The 16,313-nt window shown below is 34.9% G+C and overlaps 3 protein-coding genes across 4 annotated transcripts; 1 reads left to right on the forward strand and 2 right to left on the reverse strand.

The window, feature by feature from the left end:
• Window positions 1-939: 939 nt before the first annotated feature.
• LOC143620120 (putative protein phosphatase 2C 39) lies at window positions 940-3,484 on the reverse strand. Its single transcript, XM_077091883.1, has 6 exons — window positions 3,479-3,484; window positions 3,351-3,404; window positions 3,197-3,274; window positions 2,263-2,511; window positions 1,900-2,176; window positions 940-1,232 (listed from the first exon to the last, which is right to left on the reverse strand). The coding sequence occupies exons 1-6, from the start codon at window positions 3,482-3,484 to the stop codon at window positions 940-942; spliced, it is 957 nt and encodes a 318-aa protein (XP_076947998.1).
• Window positions 3,485-4,570: 1,086 nt separating this feature from the next.
• Window positions 4,571-12,382, forward strand: LOC143620012 (uncharacterized). 2 transcript variants are annotated; one of them, XM_077091817.1, is made up of 20 exons: window positions 4,571-4,669; window positions 8,236-8,292; window positions 8,430-8,457; window positions 8,542-8,664; window positions 8,749-8,860; window positions 8,963-9,000; window positions 9,141-9,194; window positions 9,300-9,368; window positions 9,460-9,576; window positions 9,656-9,724; window positions 9,817-9,896; window positions 9,984-10,097; window positions 10,201-10,405; window positions 10,516-10,605; window positions 11,057-11,227; window positions 11,314-11,444; window positions 11,528-11,660; window positions 11,744-11,868; window positions 11,944-12,126; window positions 12,218-12,382. In XM_077091817.1, exons 1-20 carry the CDS (start codon window positions 4,575-4,577, stop codon window positions 12,255-12,257), a joined length of 2,034 nt encoding a protein of 677 aa, XP_076947932.1. In that variant the 5' UTR covers window positions 4,571-4,574; the 3' UTR covers window positions 12,258-12,382. The 2 variants fall into 2 exon arrangements, with proteins under 2 accessions (XP_076947932.1, XP_076947931.1); XM_077091816.1 differs by having other exon boundaries at window positions 9,817-10,097.
• A 1,188-nt stretch (window positions 12,383-13,570) lies between these two features.
• LOC143619955 (protein yippee-like At5g53940) lies at window positions 13,571-15,409 on the reverse strand. Its single transcript, XM_077091770.1, has 5 exons — window positions 15,311-15,409; window positions 14,233-14,276; window positions 14,004-14,112; window positions 13,858-13,913; window positions 13,571-13,783 (listed from the first exon to the last, which is right to left on the reverse strand). Exons 1-5 carry the CDS (start codon window positions 15,404-15,406, stop codon window positions 13,705-13,707), a joined length of 384 nt encoding a protein of 127 aa, XP_076947885.1. The 5' UTR covers window positions 15,407-15,409; the 3' UTR covers window positions 13,571-13,704.
• Window positions 15,410-16,313: the final 904 nt, after the last annotated feature.

A 16,313-nucleotide genomic window follows, 5' to 3' on the forward strand; every position in this document is an offset into this window, starting at 1 on the left:
ATGTCTACAACAACGGGTGGTACTTTATGTTGTTCTTGGTCTGTCTCTTAAATCCTCAATTAGGTTGTGACAGCACTCAACTATTTAGCATGACAACCTAGCCATGACAGTGAAATGAGTTTCGAGTACCTCGCTATGACAGCCAAGGGTGTAGCTTCTTGGAGGGACCTGCCGTTTTTCGGTTAATAGTGTAAATTTCTTGATTTTTTCTAAAAATTTTTATAGGTATTAGGCGGTCACCCCCAATGTATTTTTCCAAAAAGCTAACAGTCACCGCTGATTTTTTTTATATATATAATACCCCATTGTTTGATTGTTTATAAAATCTCGCAGTATTTATAAACAAAAGTTACAAAATAGTAGTTGAATAGTAAAAGCTTTGCTTTTATAAAACTCAAAATTGAAGAGGGCTATTTGATCCGACATGAACCGAACCAAATCATCGACCGGAAAATTTTTGGGTCCTGATGTCAGTCACTCTCGTGACTAAAGCCCAAGCTTCACCACTGATGACAGCGAAATGAGTCTCGAGTAATTTGATTCACATTTCAAGTTTTTAAGCACTATGTTATGAAATTTTGGTTACTGATTTTGTTGTTTGATGTTATTTTTAGTCGGAGTAATTTGATTCACATTTCAAGTTATGAAATTTTAGTTACTGGTTTTTGTTGTTTGATGTTATTTTTTTAGTTTATGTTTTGAATACCGTCAAGATATTCAAATATTCATGGGTTTGATCATCTGTGTCACGAACAAACGTGACGTAACGCACGGGTTGTCAAAACTAAATTTAAAAGATCAAATTTGTTCCTATATTCGGCATATAACACCAAATAATTGAGTTCAAATCAAAAAAAGACGTGCTTAAAAAATTAAAACACCTACATTACATTGATCAAACATTCAAACCCAAACTATACATAAAACTCATTAGCGTAATCACTGAAACCTAACAACAATACATGAAATATCATCCCTACTCTTCCTTGTCAACGCCTCTTTGATCAACCGTTTTGCTGCTAACCCCGGATCCTCCACATCCTTCACACAACTCACAGCCTCTTCATTTGACATAACCTTCCAAACACCATCACTCGCCAATATCATAAACTCACTCTCATCATCCATGTCACCCACCCACACATCCGGTTCTGAACTGATGTATTCTTTCAATCTTCGGTCACCAAACGCCCTTGACATCGATAAATTTCCATCAACTCGTGCACAATCCCCTACACACACCAACAATCTTTAGTAGTTTAAAAAGTTGTTAAATAAATGTTTGTATATTTCTTATTTCAATAATCTTGAAAGTCATGTAAAAAAAGCATTATGATAGGTATAGGTATTGAGCCTATAGCTTTGGTGCCATGAAAATATGCATCTTTCTCAAGCTCTACAATGAATAATAATATACAAAGACGGATCCAGAAAAATTTTCTAGGGTGGGCATAAAATGGAACGGGTAAAATACTGGGTTGGCACAAAGAGAACGAGGCATGAGGAGGCCCAAACAAAATAAACTTTTGGATCTGTTGCATGATTTCCCTTAAAAAAATTTCATTTATTTGTTAATTCTGAGATGAAACTTTTCTTTTAAAAATTTGTTAAGAATTCCTAAATGAAAACCAAATATAAATCAATTTACCCAAAAAAAAAAAAAATCAACACAACTTTACAAGATGGTAAAAGCGTAAGCACTTTGTTTGAGTTGTTTTTTAATATTTTTTATATAAGATGAGACCACATAATTCTTATATCCTAAGAACCCCAAATATTTGTGTATGACAATTAGGGTTGTTAGTGTAAAGCTTATTAGGGTTATGTGGTCCGATCTATATATAAATACAGACTTTTAATTATTCATTAGGAATGATAAAAGACTTTCACAAAGGCTACCTTGAAATTCTGTTATAAATCCACCCTTATCTTCAATAACTTTACGCTCCTTATTAGGTTCATGATCAACCGATAACTGTTTAGCCACATCGTCTTGACATAGAACCGCTCGCGAGTCACCAACATTAGCCACCACTAATTTTTCACAATTGATCAAGATTGCGGTAACCGCGGTTGAACCCCCTTTTCGTTTCTTGATCGCTTTGTTCATTATCATGGAGTCAGTGAACGCATAGGCTCTTTTAATGGCTTCCTCTGGTTCCGTCCAAAACTCAGGCTATCATTGAAATTATCATAATAAACTTCACTAAAATTTAAATATACGTTAGCACTGATATATGGATTGTGTGATGGTATCTTTACCTCGTTTATGATGATGTTGAATAAATGTGAGCGTAAGTATTCGGGAACTTCTTGACCTGAATGACCATCAAAGACTGCAAACAGTCCGAGTTCGTTGTCGGCAACTTGTTTGAATTGTGCAAAAACATAATCTTCTGCTGAGTGAGGCATTTTGCCTTCTACGGAGTGATACCCATGTGTGATTTTTCTGTTTATCTTGCTTCTTCCTTTTCCGGTGTATATCGTATGATAGGTTACCTCACGTTTACCCTATTACAGTTGATATGAATTCATCCACCAATCTTTGTGTATTCGATTTTTCTTTTAAATTTAGATAATAAAAATCTATAATTCATTGAATTAAAAAATGCACACTACTATCATGTTATTAATAATCTGACCTATAAGCATTATTGTAAATCCCGACTAGTCCTCCCAACAAATCCTGATAAATGATATTAACCCTTGATTAATCCCGATCAATTGCCAGATTAGCGATTTTTACAATACTGTCTATAACTCATAAGCCAGGAATAATTCGTGCTGAAAATATAACTAACGATAGATAATGTATGAAACATTTATATTTATTATCAAGGACAGGTGACCAAATTTGGGTGCTTGTGTGAAAATTGTGATACTAATGTTTTAATTCACACGCATATGTCACGCCAAAGCTACTTCTCGGTTAGAGTAACTTCGCTGATGCTAAAGTATTAAACTTGTGACTATTGAGTTTTTGTTAACTAAATATTGTACACTACTATAGAGATTGAGCCATTGACTCAAGTTTGCTGATACTAAAATATTAAATGTTGTCACTATAACTAAAAATTGAAGATGATTGAATTGAACCATTAACCTCTAATTTCATATCCAAACCATCTTACCACCCCACCAAAGTGGAATTAAAATATGATTTATAAATTAGTTTAGGCCTTAAAAAAAGTTGTACCAGCGTCTTGTGGTGTGGTTCCGGTGAGTGATGTTTGGTGGACTTATGATGGCTTTGGTCTGCAGATTCACGTTCTTCCTATCGTAATTTATCCATCCAAGAGAAGAGTTGTTAAAATGCGAAATTAAATTAAGCCACAAAACAGGACACGTACCTGTTTGTCATGGCGGGTTTCGGTTGATTGATGTTTGCTCAAATCACGAACCTCCTGTACGTTAAATTTGACATAACAATCAAACAACTTTGATAATTGATGAAATGAAATCGTATGTATAAAGGTACCTGCATGTTGTGGTAAAAGTTAACTGTGGTGGGGTTGGGCTGCAAGATAAAAATAATATAGGAAGAGGAATTTTTGGATGGTGAGATATGGGGTAAAGTTGACTCGATGGATAGGTGGAAGATGACTCACTCATTCTGCCACCGCTCACATCTTCTTCTTAAAAATCAGGGGAACAAAGTGACTGAAATCTTTGGACTTGTGTAGAGCCTTAAAATATGAGAGATTACAGTAACTTCCATGTGAGGCATAGCATAAAGTATGATTGTTATATTTTATAAATATATGCAATGACAAAAACAAACACAGTTATTTAAAAGAAACGTCCATTATTTATCATTTGTTACGATTGTTCATTTAAAATCATATACGTTTGTTAAACGATACTTCTTTAAGTTCGTTAAAATATTCATCATTTAAAACTTTTAACATCTAGGCTAAGGGATTATAATAACTTGGTTATGGGTTTCAGTTTAATGCCCTTATGTAACTGGCGGGTAGGTTTTCAGTATTGGATCGGCTTTGGTGCCCGGTTTTTTTTACACCTTTAAACATTGATATTATAGACAAGCCCAATAGGAGGTTACAAAAAACGTGTCATTAGTTATTACACCTCTGAGGCCCAACAAGCCCAGAACCGAAGTGAATTGGATGTGGCCGCTGACTATTTTTGCACGTCAGGGTGACGTCAATAAACACAAGCAAACTCTTATTCTTTCTGCCCTAAACTAAGGCCTTCTCTTCTTCTCTGTACACCCAATTTTCCTTCCAATTATTATTATTTTCCAATAGAATTAAAAACCCACCACCACCATCATCATCATCTTCTCAATCTCAATTCAATTAGTTTAATTGAATTAAGCCCCAAAAGTGTATCGTATCAAGGTACTTGCTTTGGGTAGTCTTTCGTTTTCAGTTTTATTTCTTTCTTTCTTTCCCTTAAAGATCTCGAATTCAATCGTTCAACTGTCAATTCACTTTACCTAATTAATAATTTAGCTTTAGTTTTGAATCCTTTTGCTTTCCGCATTACTATCTTCACTGATAAAAGTATCAGTTGGTTGATGGGATGAATGAATTTGATTGCTAGGGGTTGAGATGGAAGATGCTGCGGCGCTTATGGAGGCAACAGGGTCCAGGTTTAGTAATCTTGAACTCATTGGAAGAGGCTCCTTTGGTGATGTCTATAAAGGGTAATTGCTTCTTAGCTCTTTCTTTACTTCATTTCTGTCTTGCTTTTGCTATTTCAGTTTTTATTGATTTTTATGCACCTATGACATGAATCATGTGTTAATGGTTAATATAGAATTAGGGTTTTGTGGTTCTATATAGCTCAAATTTCACATTTTTAGTGTTGGCATGAGTGGCTTGGTTGTCGCGTACTCGTGTATGCTAAGTTTCTGGATTTCATTGTTTTCGTATATGGGCTTGGTTCACTTCAAGAAAGATAATTTTTTAATTTAGGTAATGAGGTTCGAAACAGTGATGCGAATATTATTATGAAAGGTATTTTAATCTTTTCGCCCTGCTTGCGGTGCGCGCATATAATGTATATATGTGTGAACCCTCGGGTGGGCAAAAGTAAAATTGCACTAATTTTAACGTTATTTTACTAATCTCGTGAAAATAACGTTAAAAGTGGCAGAAGGTTAATCAGGCATCATGTGGTGGCGTTGATAGCCGAAAGACAATGGTACATGCACCAATCAGCCGGTGTCCCGATGATTGAGTGCTATGTGCCTTATGTCCAAGGCTTGATGCAAAACTACTATCGAGCCGGGGGTCTCATCGGAAGCAGCCTCTCTATCCCTATGGGGTAGGGGTAAGGCTGTCTACATCTTACCCTCCTCAGACCCTACCATAGCTTGGCTATTGGTGGGATATACTGAGTACGATGATGATGATGATGATGATGATGATGATGATGATGATGATGATGATGATGATGATGATGATGATGATGATGATGATGATGATGATGATGATGATGATGATGATGATGATGATGATGATGATGATGATGATGATGATGATGATGATGATGATGATGATGATGATGATGATGATGATGATGATGATGATGATGATGATGATGATGATGATGATGATGATGATGATGATGATGATGATGATGATGATGATGATGATGATGATGATGATGATGATGATGATGATGATGATGATGATGATGATGATGATGATGATGATGATGATGATGATGATGATGATGATGATGATGATGATGATGATGATGATGATGATGATGATGATGATGATGATGATGATGATGATGATGATGATGATGATGATGATGATGATGATGATGATGATGATGATGATGATGATGATGATGATGATGATGATGATGATGATGATGATGATGATGATGATGATGATGATGATGATGATGATGATGATGATGATGATGATGATGATGATGATGATGATGATGATGATGATGATGATGATGATGATGATGATGATGATGATGATGATGATGATGATGATGATGATGATGATGATGATGATGATGATGATGATGATGATGATGATGATGATGATGATGATGATGATGATGATGATGATGATGATGATGATGATGATGATGATGATGATGATGATGATGATGATGATGATGATGATGATGATGATGATGATGATGATGATGATGATGATGATGATGATGATGATGATGATGATGATGATGATGATGATGATGATGATGATGATGATGATGATGATGATGATGATGATGATGATGATGATGATGATGATGATGATGATGATGATGATGATGATGATGATGATGATGATGATGATGATGATGATGATGATGATGATGATGATGATGATGATGATGATGATGATGATGATGATGATGATGATGATGATGATGATGATGATGATGATGATGATGATGATGATGATGATGATGATGATGATGATGATGATGATGATGATGATGATGATGATGATGATGATGATGATGATGATGATGATGATGATGATGATGATGATGATGATGATGATGATGATGATGATGATGATGATGATGATGATGATGATGATGATGATGATGATGATGATGATGATGATGATGATGATGATGATGATGATGATGATGATGATGATGATGATGATGATGATGATGATGATGATGATGATGATGATGATGATGATGATGATGATGATGATGATGATGATGATGATGATGATGATGATGATGATGATGATGATGATGATGATGATGATGATGATGATGATGATGATGATGATGATGATGATGATGATGATGATGATGATGATGATGATGATGATTGATGATGATGATGATGATGATGATGATGATGATGATGATGATGATGATGATGATGATGATGATGATGATGATGATGATGATGATGATGATGATGATGATGATGATGATGATGATGATGATGATGATGATGATGATGATGATGATGATGATGATGATGATGATGATGATGATGATGATGATGATGATGATGATGATGATGATGATGATGATGATGATGATGATGATGATGATGATGATGATGATGATGATGATGATGATGATGATGATGATGATGATGATGATGATGATGATGATGATGATGATGATGATGATGATGATGATGATGATGATGATGATGATGATGATGATGATGATGATGATGATGATGATGATGATGATGATGATGATGATGATGATGATGATGATGATGATGATGATGATGATGATGATGATGATGATGATGATGATGATGATGATGATGATGATGATGATGATGATGATGATGATGATGATGATGATGATGATGATGATGATGATGATGATGATGATGATGATGATGATGATGATGATGATGATGATGATGATGATGATGATGATGATCTTTTGAGTTGGATGTATATTTGTTAAGAAAAGAATGACACGCAGGTTAGAGTAGTGTCACACGTGTATGACTGTTTAATAAGGGATTGATTAAGGTTGAAAATTTGGGAGCAGTCTTTTTATCCTTTGGGATAGAGGTAAGGTTTGCCTCCATGCTTCCTCCAGTGACCCTGCTGATAGCTCTGCTATGAGTATGTTTGTTTGTTAGTCTGTTTGATTAAGGTTGAAATTTGGAATTATGAGGCACTTCTTAGACTTGCATAGTTCTAAGTTTTGAATCGATGAAAACTTTATGCGGAGTAAAATATTCACTAGGTCGTGATTCGTAAGTGCTGTTCACAGTCTATCAGGTGAATTTGGTGTCCACAAACACTGATTTAGCGACGTTACTACTTACTACTTACCAAGTAAACAACTCCGTTTGGTTTTTTGTGAAGACCGTTACATTTTATGCTGTTTTATATGCCACAAAATCATGTTATAGATGTATGCAGCTTAGAAGTTATATGCTACTTGCATTAGAAGTATTTGTCAGATCTAATTATGTAGTGTATTAAAGATATATTCACAGTCGCAAGGCGCATTCAATGTGCAAAAAAACTTACCCACGAGACCAAAAAAACACAATAATAGGAAAAGGATTAAAAATAACTATAACAGGCATCTAGATCTGATCGTTTAAATGGTATCTGATTTTCTTTTTTATGAACATGAATGAATTTCTTAAGAATTATATTTGTGTATTTGATATTTAAAAATTTGTCAATGGTTTATATCTTTTTATATGTCAATCAGTTTAAATGCATGTTTACAATTTCATTCTTTTAGCTGAACTAACAGCTATAGTTTTTTTATTTACAGGTTTGACAAGGACATCAACAAAGAGGTTGCTATTAAAGTTATCGATTTGGAAGAAGCGTGAGTTGTTTTTTTATTCGTTCTGTTATATTTCTTTGCTATATCACATGAAAGCCATTTGTTTGTTGGTAGGCTTTTCAAGTTTTATTTCTTGGTTTTGTATTAACAATATTTGTATATATATATATATTCTGCAGTGAGGATGAAATTGAGGACATCCAGAAGGTATATCCATGCCCTTACAAATTTTTTACTTGCTTCTGTTAAATATATAATGAATTAATACATCATCAATAATGTTTTTGTCAGGAAATAGCGGTTTTGCAACAATGTCGATCTCCCTATATTACAGAATATTACGGTTCCTATCTTCACCAAACTAAACTATGGATAATAATGGAATATATGTCTGGTGGATCTGTTGCTGATCTAGTATGTCTTTTCTATAACAAATGATTATTAATCTAGAACGTTATATTTATTTTTGTTTGCAACGATTAACACTTGTTTTTTCAGATCCAGCCAAATCAACCGTTGGATGAAATGTCTATTGCTTACATTTTACGTGACTTGCTTCTTGCAATCGAATATCTCCACAATGAAGGCAAAATCCATAGAGACATCAAAGGTTACAAATCCTAAGACTCAGTAATTTGATATCTTTTTTAAAATATATTACCTTTTTCGTATTTTCTTGCACAATGACAGCATTTGTCTCACATTTTGACAGCTGCAAACATTTTGTTGACCGAGAGTGGCGATGTTAAGGTACTGCTGATATCCACTTGTTTAAAACTATCAATAATTATTCTTGCTATATTTGTTAAAAGTTCTTGATTAATGTATCTATATATGAAATACCACGCTTACTATCAAACTTTTTAATTTTTTTCTTGATTTTGTGACAGGTGGCAGACTTTGGAGTGTCTGCACAACTAACTAGGACAATTTCTAGAAGAAAGGTATCATCAAATTCATTTACATTCTACAATTTTTTTTTGTGTTTTTTGATAATAAAATGCCGGCTACCTACGATCCAGTCTCTTATAAATTTATTGGTAAAATAGACATTTGTAGGGACACCGTTTTGGATGGCACCAGAAGTAATTCAGAATTCAGAGGGATACAATGAGAAGGTTGTACTTTCTTACACGGACATACGGAGCCTGTTGACTTTTTTTAGTCAAAACTTTTTTTGAAGCTTGGTTTTGACTTTCTGTAATGCAGGCAGATATATGGTCTTTAGGAATAACTGCAATTGAAATGGCCAAAGGGGAGCCTCCGTTAGCCGATCTTCACCCAATGAGAGTTCTTTTTATTATACCAAGAGAAAACCCACCTCAGGTCCTCAGTTTTCTTTCAATTTCATTTTTTAATTCGTTAATTACAGTTTTAATAACATTTTATAATTTCATTTTTGTAGTTAGACGAGCATTTTTCTCGTCCAATGAAAGAATTTGTTTCATTGTGTTTAAGGAAAGCACCTGCTGAAGTATGTTTCTTTGTAATACAAAATTTACTACTTTTTATTTAAATATATCAAACCGTGTGGTTTATGTTCTTTTTTTATTTTTTATATTTCAGAGGCCAAGCGCAAAGGAGCTTTTGAAGCACCGTTTTGTTAGAAATGCTAGAAAGAGTCCAAAACTTCTGGAGAGAATCAGGTTTGTGCTGATTGTTAATTGTATATTTAATATGAAAACTTTGTTGTGTAAAAAATTTGACAGAAAAAAGAATGTTACTTTTAACAGAGAACGACCGAAGTTTCAATTGAAAGAAGACGGGAATTTGCAAGGTGGTACAAAAGTTCTAGAAGGATCTGATACTGTGAAGGGTTCAAGAGTTGAAGATACTGTGAAAGTCAAGTGAGTTTTAAGTTTCAAGTTTTTTACTTTCAACCACTAATATGTTAATTAATATGTTGACTAGTACGATAATTAACATTTGACTGTTACCTTAAACCTTCAGACACGCCGGCTGGGATTTCAGCATAAGTGGGGCCGCAAGTACAGGGACAGTCAGAAGCTCTGTAAGACCACCTCAAATTAGGAACAGAATATTAGACGTTTCTTCTAATCAAGCAACCGTTAACCAAGTCCCATCAGAACTCTCCATTGATAAAGATACCCGAGAGTCATTACTTGGAGAAAATCAAGATTATTACAGGGATGATGTGAGTCTCTCTCTCTCTCTCTCTCTCTCTCTCTCTCTCTCTCTCACACACACACACACACACACACACTTCCTTCCTGACGCTTTAAATGTTTTTCTCTCATTTTACAGGAAGATATATCTCCGGTTGGCAGTGGAACGGTGGTGGTTCGACCTTTGAAATCTGAAAAATCATCAGTTTCCAGTGATCAGAGGACTATAGTAAGCTTACCATGTTCCTTATATTATGTTTTTGATAATTAAAATTATTCATTTCAGCCCTGTAAACAAGCTGAACATTCAGTGAACCGTTCGGCAGGAAGTCTGTTTATGTCGTTAAATAAACGAGCATGAGCAAAAATTTTTTTTTGTTAAAATGAACGAACATGAACAAATGCCTCATTTGTTAATCTATGCTTGTGAACATTTGTTTACGTTTGTTCTTTTATTAACTTTTTGGTCCCAACACATTGTTCGTATTTAGTTTTAATTGCTTTTAGCTTGGATATGTTCATTGATCTATGTTCAATCATTTACGCTCGTGAACTGTTCATTTATATTATTAAAGAACGGGCATAAATGATCACGAACAAGAAAACACCATGTGTTTGATTAGTTTGTTTATAGGCCTATTCCGTTTTTATTGCTGATAAATTTATTGGTGGTTTTACAGTCAAGTAGCAGCATATATGCTTCTCTCGAGGATGCTTCCACCAGCGGTACGATTGTATACCGTGGACAACATGATGATTCAGATTCTTCCGGAACTCCTAAATCACGATTGGGTGATCAAGAACGGGCTTTCTCTGCTTCCCCTGAAGACAGTGCAATAAATCTTGCTGAGGTGGTTTTTTCTTTAATATTTTTTTTTGTTCTTTTTTCAATGATGCTTTATCAATGTCAATTGATTGTAAGTTTGTATATTATCAGGCGAAGGCTGCAATTCAAGCGGGAATGAGGAAAGGAAATGTGAGAGATAAGTCAAATTTGAGCAAAGTCAACAAAGATGTTCATGGAAATAAACGACCTGAGAGGTCAACAAATAGTTCAGATTCTTCCAGGTAAGATTTAGCTTCCTTTTCATACTTAAGCTATCATTTATCATTATTATGTTTTGGATAAAATACTATAGTGCCTACTTCAGAGATTTCCAAGATGCAATGAGATCATTTGCAAAACCCCGACAAACAAGTAGCAATGAAGAAGAGAGTAATAAAATAGCCGCCACATCAGCATCTGCTACACTGTCTACCCTGCTAATCCCGTCTTTGAAAGAGGTGTGCGCTGGTTATTGCATTCGTCACCGATTTATATTTTAAGTACATGATCCAATTTTTTTTCTTTTTGTATATAATTGTAGGAAATTTCTGAGGATTCTGGAGCTCTGGTTGTACGAACGGTTATAAACTCTTTAATCAATTTGGAGTACACAAATCCTGGTTCTTGTGAATTTCTTGTTACAAGGTTGCTTCATCGGCTAGCAAGGTGTGTCGCGCTATAAAGTTATAGTTTTTATTAGAGTTTTTGTTTGTGTTTTTTGCTTATGAGACTTCTTTCCAGTTCGAAGGAACCATCATTGAAAAATCTTCAAGATGTGGCGACCCGTGGGTTTTCCAAGGGTAAAAAGGTAAATGAACAACCAGAGAATGTGAATCCGGAACCCGATAGCAAAAAGAAGCAGCAAAACAAGGAAGCTCAGTCTAATGCCAACTTAAGCCCACTTGCAAGGTTTTTGCTTTCAAGGTATGTCATGTGACCATTTTTGTTAAAACTGTTTTTAATGCACACCAAACTCTTATTGCAATAATTTATTTATTTACTTTTTTTTATGTAGATGGCAAGGGCATACTTCTAAAGATGTAAATGTGGGTTGAAAGCAATTTTGGATTTTGTTATGAGTTAAAGCCAACTTTTGTGGTGCATTTTAAATTTATGTTTGGTATTGATTAATTTATTCAAATGTATATAAGATTTAGAGGAATATGTATATTGTTTTGAGCTGTGAGCTTACATCTCAATTTTTTTATGGGTTGTAAACTTTTTGCTTCGGTTGTAAAAGATCTTGTCGAACCGTCATCAACACTCATTGTTTGGAGTTCTTTTGTTTGTAACTTAATTTATGTTTTGAAAACTCATTTGTGTCACTGGGTTCTCAATTTTTTTGTATGTTAAACATATAAACAATGTTCTTTTGTATTTGCATAGACCAAGAAACCAGTTTATAGATCTCTGATTTTTTTTTTATCTTTTCATTTTTATTAGATCTTAATGGTCTGGAAACATCACCAAGAACACTAGTGAACCAAGATATACATAGAAGTGACATTATATTTAGATCTTAGTAAGGAAATATATGTAAAAATCTCTAAAATTTAATACAATGTGCTTCAAGAAGCATACCTTCAAAAGATAAGCATCAATCTTCAAAAGAAAAAATGAAAACAAAAACAAAGTCTAGTGTATAGTTTTGTAAAAAATTCAGAATACACAAAGCATAAACCTTCATAAAACCTGCCCTTTTTCAGTCCAGCTGGTGGCGATCAGCTAGACAGCCGTCCACTGTAACATACAGTCTTTTCATCTTTTATGGGATCTCTCCTCGGATGCTAGCAATCGTCGGCTGCTTAGCGCCGCTTTGATCACTTTTTATCAACAGGAACTGCTGGTTTTGTTAATAAGCCTACCTCTCAATATAGACTTCAAAATTCAAATTATCCACTTATGATCCAATATTACTAAGAATATTGCTCTCTTTTTCCTAACTATCATTGAATTCTCATAAACACACGCTCTCTTCTTTAAGCTCTTCTTTTTCTTGCAGCCTCAATGACATTGTATTCAGCAAGAACATGGAGAAAACTGAACGCGAGTTCAATTGCATATTCAATTTCAATTCAATGCGCTGCCGAAATGCTTATTTCACCGTATTTCAATTTAACTTTTAGTTATTTCAACGCATAAAACAATTATGAACCATAAATTGACAAGGGATCCCAGATTTTAATACTAGAACACTGTGAAAAAGTATCAGTCATCAGCAAACAACTGAAATTGCGGGACGACAATTTCAAGAATAGGCAAGAAATCAAAATCTTAGAAGTAAAAAGTCGTTCGCAGAAAATGTCACTCTTTTCTTTAGAGCGTTTTCTCTAGGATGGGAGCATCTTAGTGGTTTAGTGGTGTGCATAGAGAAAAAGTGAAGCAGAGAGAAAACATTGCTCAACTCATCTTATCCAACACAACATCCTACAAAACATCTTTCCATCATCTCACATCATTTATTCTTCTTACATACATTATTAAAGTTAAAAACTTTAAACATCAGGCTTCTTCAGCATCACTTGAACTTGGGCGCGTATCGATGTAAAACTCTGAATCAAGCCCGTCAATGATCCTTCCTCTGTCCAAACACACATGTTCATCAAACATACAAATCGGGTCAAACCAATTTAAAACCTCAAAGGCAGAGCATACCTCTCAAGAACAAATTTGCCTTCTTTATACTTTTGTGATTGTTCATGTGCAGTCTCCTGTTTTTAACAATCATCCCAGATACAAATATTTAATATTCAGCGCGTTATTCACGGTTACATGATAACAGTTGTAACATGAGTGCTTACATATTTCCAGCCAACAATTTGGCCACAGCATACACAATATACATCTGTAACAGTATGCAATCCAGATAGCATCATCCTTTCTTCAATAGGTCCAGCTGTCACATTCACCCTAAATAACGAAATACTTGCAGTAACCAATTGCTTACAAGAAAGACTCAAGAATAAAGATTCAAGATTATTCAATATTCGAAATCAAGATTAGCCATTTCTCATAGTTTGAACAACTTACACGTTGCTAAAGAGATAAGCTTTTCCTCTGCGGCAATGAAAACCCTGGTTTCATAGAAAAAATATCATGAAAAAGATTATATTAACATACTCATGATACAAAATCCTTGGTGTCACAGTCACATACTAGAGAATTTTAAGATTAAAATGACGTCAAAAGTGAAAATTTTAATTTTCAAATCAAAAAATGAGGTATTTTAGCTACCTATATATTCAGGTAAAATATAGTTCAAGGTAATGACCCATAGGAAACACGTCAATAAATAGTAATCAAGTTTCACGACTGTCATGCTAACTTTCTTAAAAGACGTTTAACCACTCAAGTTCCAATATGCTGTACGGTTTATCTGAATTTAAATATATCCTCTGCTTTAATTTTGTTTGTCAATGATAATAATGGGGTACATTTAAGCTAGTAGTTATGCTCTGCAATCAATATAAACACCAACGATTACTGGTCTCATCATACACATTAAAATACTCATATAAGCAAGCATACGATGGCACAAGTGGAAATGACCATGTCATCGGGAACTGAAAGTTTTGAGCTTAGTGAAGGCTGTGATGTTGGGGTACAGGTACCTCCTAAACAGGAACCGCCAAAGGGAACAACTTGGGTACACCATCAGAGAAACAATTATAAACATGGTTTCTCGCGCTATTATGTTCCAGCTGGCTAGTCAGATCCAGTGGTGGTTCTTCTTTTTGTGATGCCTGTGCTTTGCTGAAACCCAGGAAACAGCAAAGCAGATCTGCCATGGGGTTCTCGGATCTGACTAGCCAGCTTGAACAAAATAAATGAAATAATTTTGTCTGATATCTATGGTACCCAAGTTGTTTCCTTGGGTGGCTCCTGTTGAGAAGGCACCTGTACCTCCACATGAAAAAAGGTCCTCAAAACTTCACAGTATTGAAAATTGATTAATATAGTAGGAATTTGCCCTAAATTGAACAAGGTCAATTGAAGTAACATAAACCCTAGGAGTATTCTGAAGCAATAATAATCAACTAAAGCAGTTGGTGGAATGTAATTGAAATCTATCTACCCTAATAAGTAATAACTGATGATAATCAAATACCCGGGAGACAACATTTTCGGCAAGAGCTAAATTAGTTTTGCAGAACTTGCATTTGTAAGCTCTTCCGTCTAGCTCCACCAGAAATACCCGACCCATTTCTTGACCGAATCACACAAACCCAGAGGTATCAAGACTGATCAGATCAAAGTGGATGTCAACAAACAATATTAATATCCACCGCCCATTTTCTACTTACGTGGCGAGCAGCGCCGCTATTCTTGTTCAACCCATTGGGCCTTCCAAAATAATCTAATCTAGCAAACAAAAATTTATTAATGGGTTCTAATAATGCTTTCATGACTTGATCGGGCAGTGAACCGGACCGACAACTGATTTATCTGTTCAACCAGTCGGACCAGCCGACAACTTTGGTCAAAAAAATGATGAGTGAAAAAAGATTTTTCAAAAAAAAAATTGTTCATAGTAAGCCGGTTCAACCGGTCCGGTTTTCCAGTCGAATCGCTTGAACAGGTTCGGATCGGCCGGTTCTCTGATGTAGCACCCCGGCTAAAGCGGAAACGTCTGAGTGTGACGTACAGATTGCTCAAACACACGTGACACTATTAGATGACCATAATAATATTATTCCATTTAAATCATCATGTAACACAGGTTTATCAAATAATACAAGTTAAAACAATAATTAAATAAATGATAAGTTGTTCTTTGAATATCCTATAGGCATGCTATGTGTCTTCTAACTTTCATCCTCGTATCTTTACACTTGTAACATATGTATAAAATAAAGTCAGCTATGAACATAGCTGGTGAGTTCCCACAGTTTTATATACTACATAAAAACCGTACAACTCATAGACAAGTGATAAACGAGCAAGTAAGTCCTTTCTAGTTGGTAACAACTAACGTACTTGGGTAATCGCGCAAGTAAGGTCATTTCCAAATGGTAACAACCAACGTACTTGGATAATGAGGCCATTTTCCACTCGATATAAATGGACCGGAGTGCAAAGGGGGCGTATGATCATATTTAATGAGGCTTCCC

Source organism: Bidens hawaiensis, unplaced genomic scaffold (genome assembly GCF_021521415.1).
Source record: "Bidens hawaiensis isolate Kalapana, Puna unplaced genomic scaffold, B.hawaiensis_p1.1 tig00002525_1, whole genome shotgun sequence".
NCBI lineage: Eukaryota > Viridiplantae > Streptophyta > Magnoliopsida > Asterales > Asteraceae > Bidens > Bidens hawaiensis.

What these genes read in the sequence shown, in the direction of transcription:
- LOC143620120 (XM_077091883.1), bottom strand. An exon ending in AACCACACCACAAGACGCTG is followed by an intron (nt 2,512 to 3,196) that starts GTACAACTTTTT and finishes CAACTGTAATAG; the next exon opens with GGTAAACGTGAGGTAACCTA. An exon ending in TCAACATCATCATAAACGAG is followed by an intron (nt 2,177 to 2,262) that starts GTAAAGATACCA and finishes TTTCAATGATAG; the next exon opens with CCTGAGTTTTGGACGGAACC.
- LOC143620012 (XM_077091816.1), top strand. Translation starts at nt 4,575, where the DNA reads ATGGAAGATGCTGCGGCGCTTATGGAGGCAACAGGGTCCAGGTTTAGT. An exon ending in GTTATCGATTTGGAAGAAGC is followed by an intron (nt 8,293 to 8,429) that starts GTGAGTTGTTTT and finishes TATATTCTGCAG; the next exon opens with TGAGGATGAAATTGAGGACA. An exon ending in GGACAATTTCTAGAAGAAAG is followed by an intron (nt 9,195 to 9,299) that starts GTATCATCAAAT and finishes TTGGTAAAATAG; the next exon opens with ACATTTGTAGGGACACCGTT.
- LOC143619955 (XM_077091770.1), bottom strand. Translation starts at nt 15,406, where the DNA reads ATGGGTCGGGTATTTCTGGTGGAGCTAGACGGAAGAGCTTACAAATGC. An exon ending in AAATTGTTGGCTGGAAATAT is followed by an intron (nt 13,914 to 14,003) that starts GTAAGCACTCAT and finishes TGTTAAAAACAG; the next exon opens with GAGACTGCACATGAACAATC. An exon ending in GGCAAATTTGTTCTTGAGAG is followed by an intron (nt 13,784 to 13,857) that starts GTATGCTCTGCC and finishes GTGTTTGGACAG; the next exon opens with AGGAAGGATCATTGACGGGC.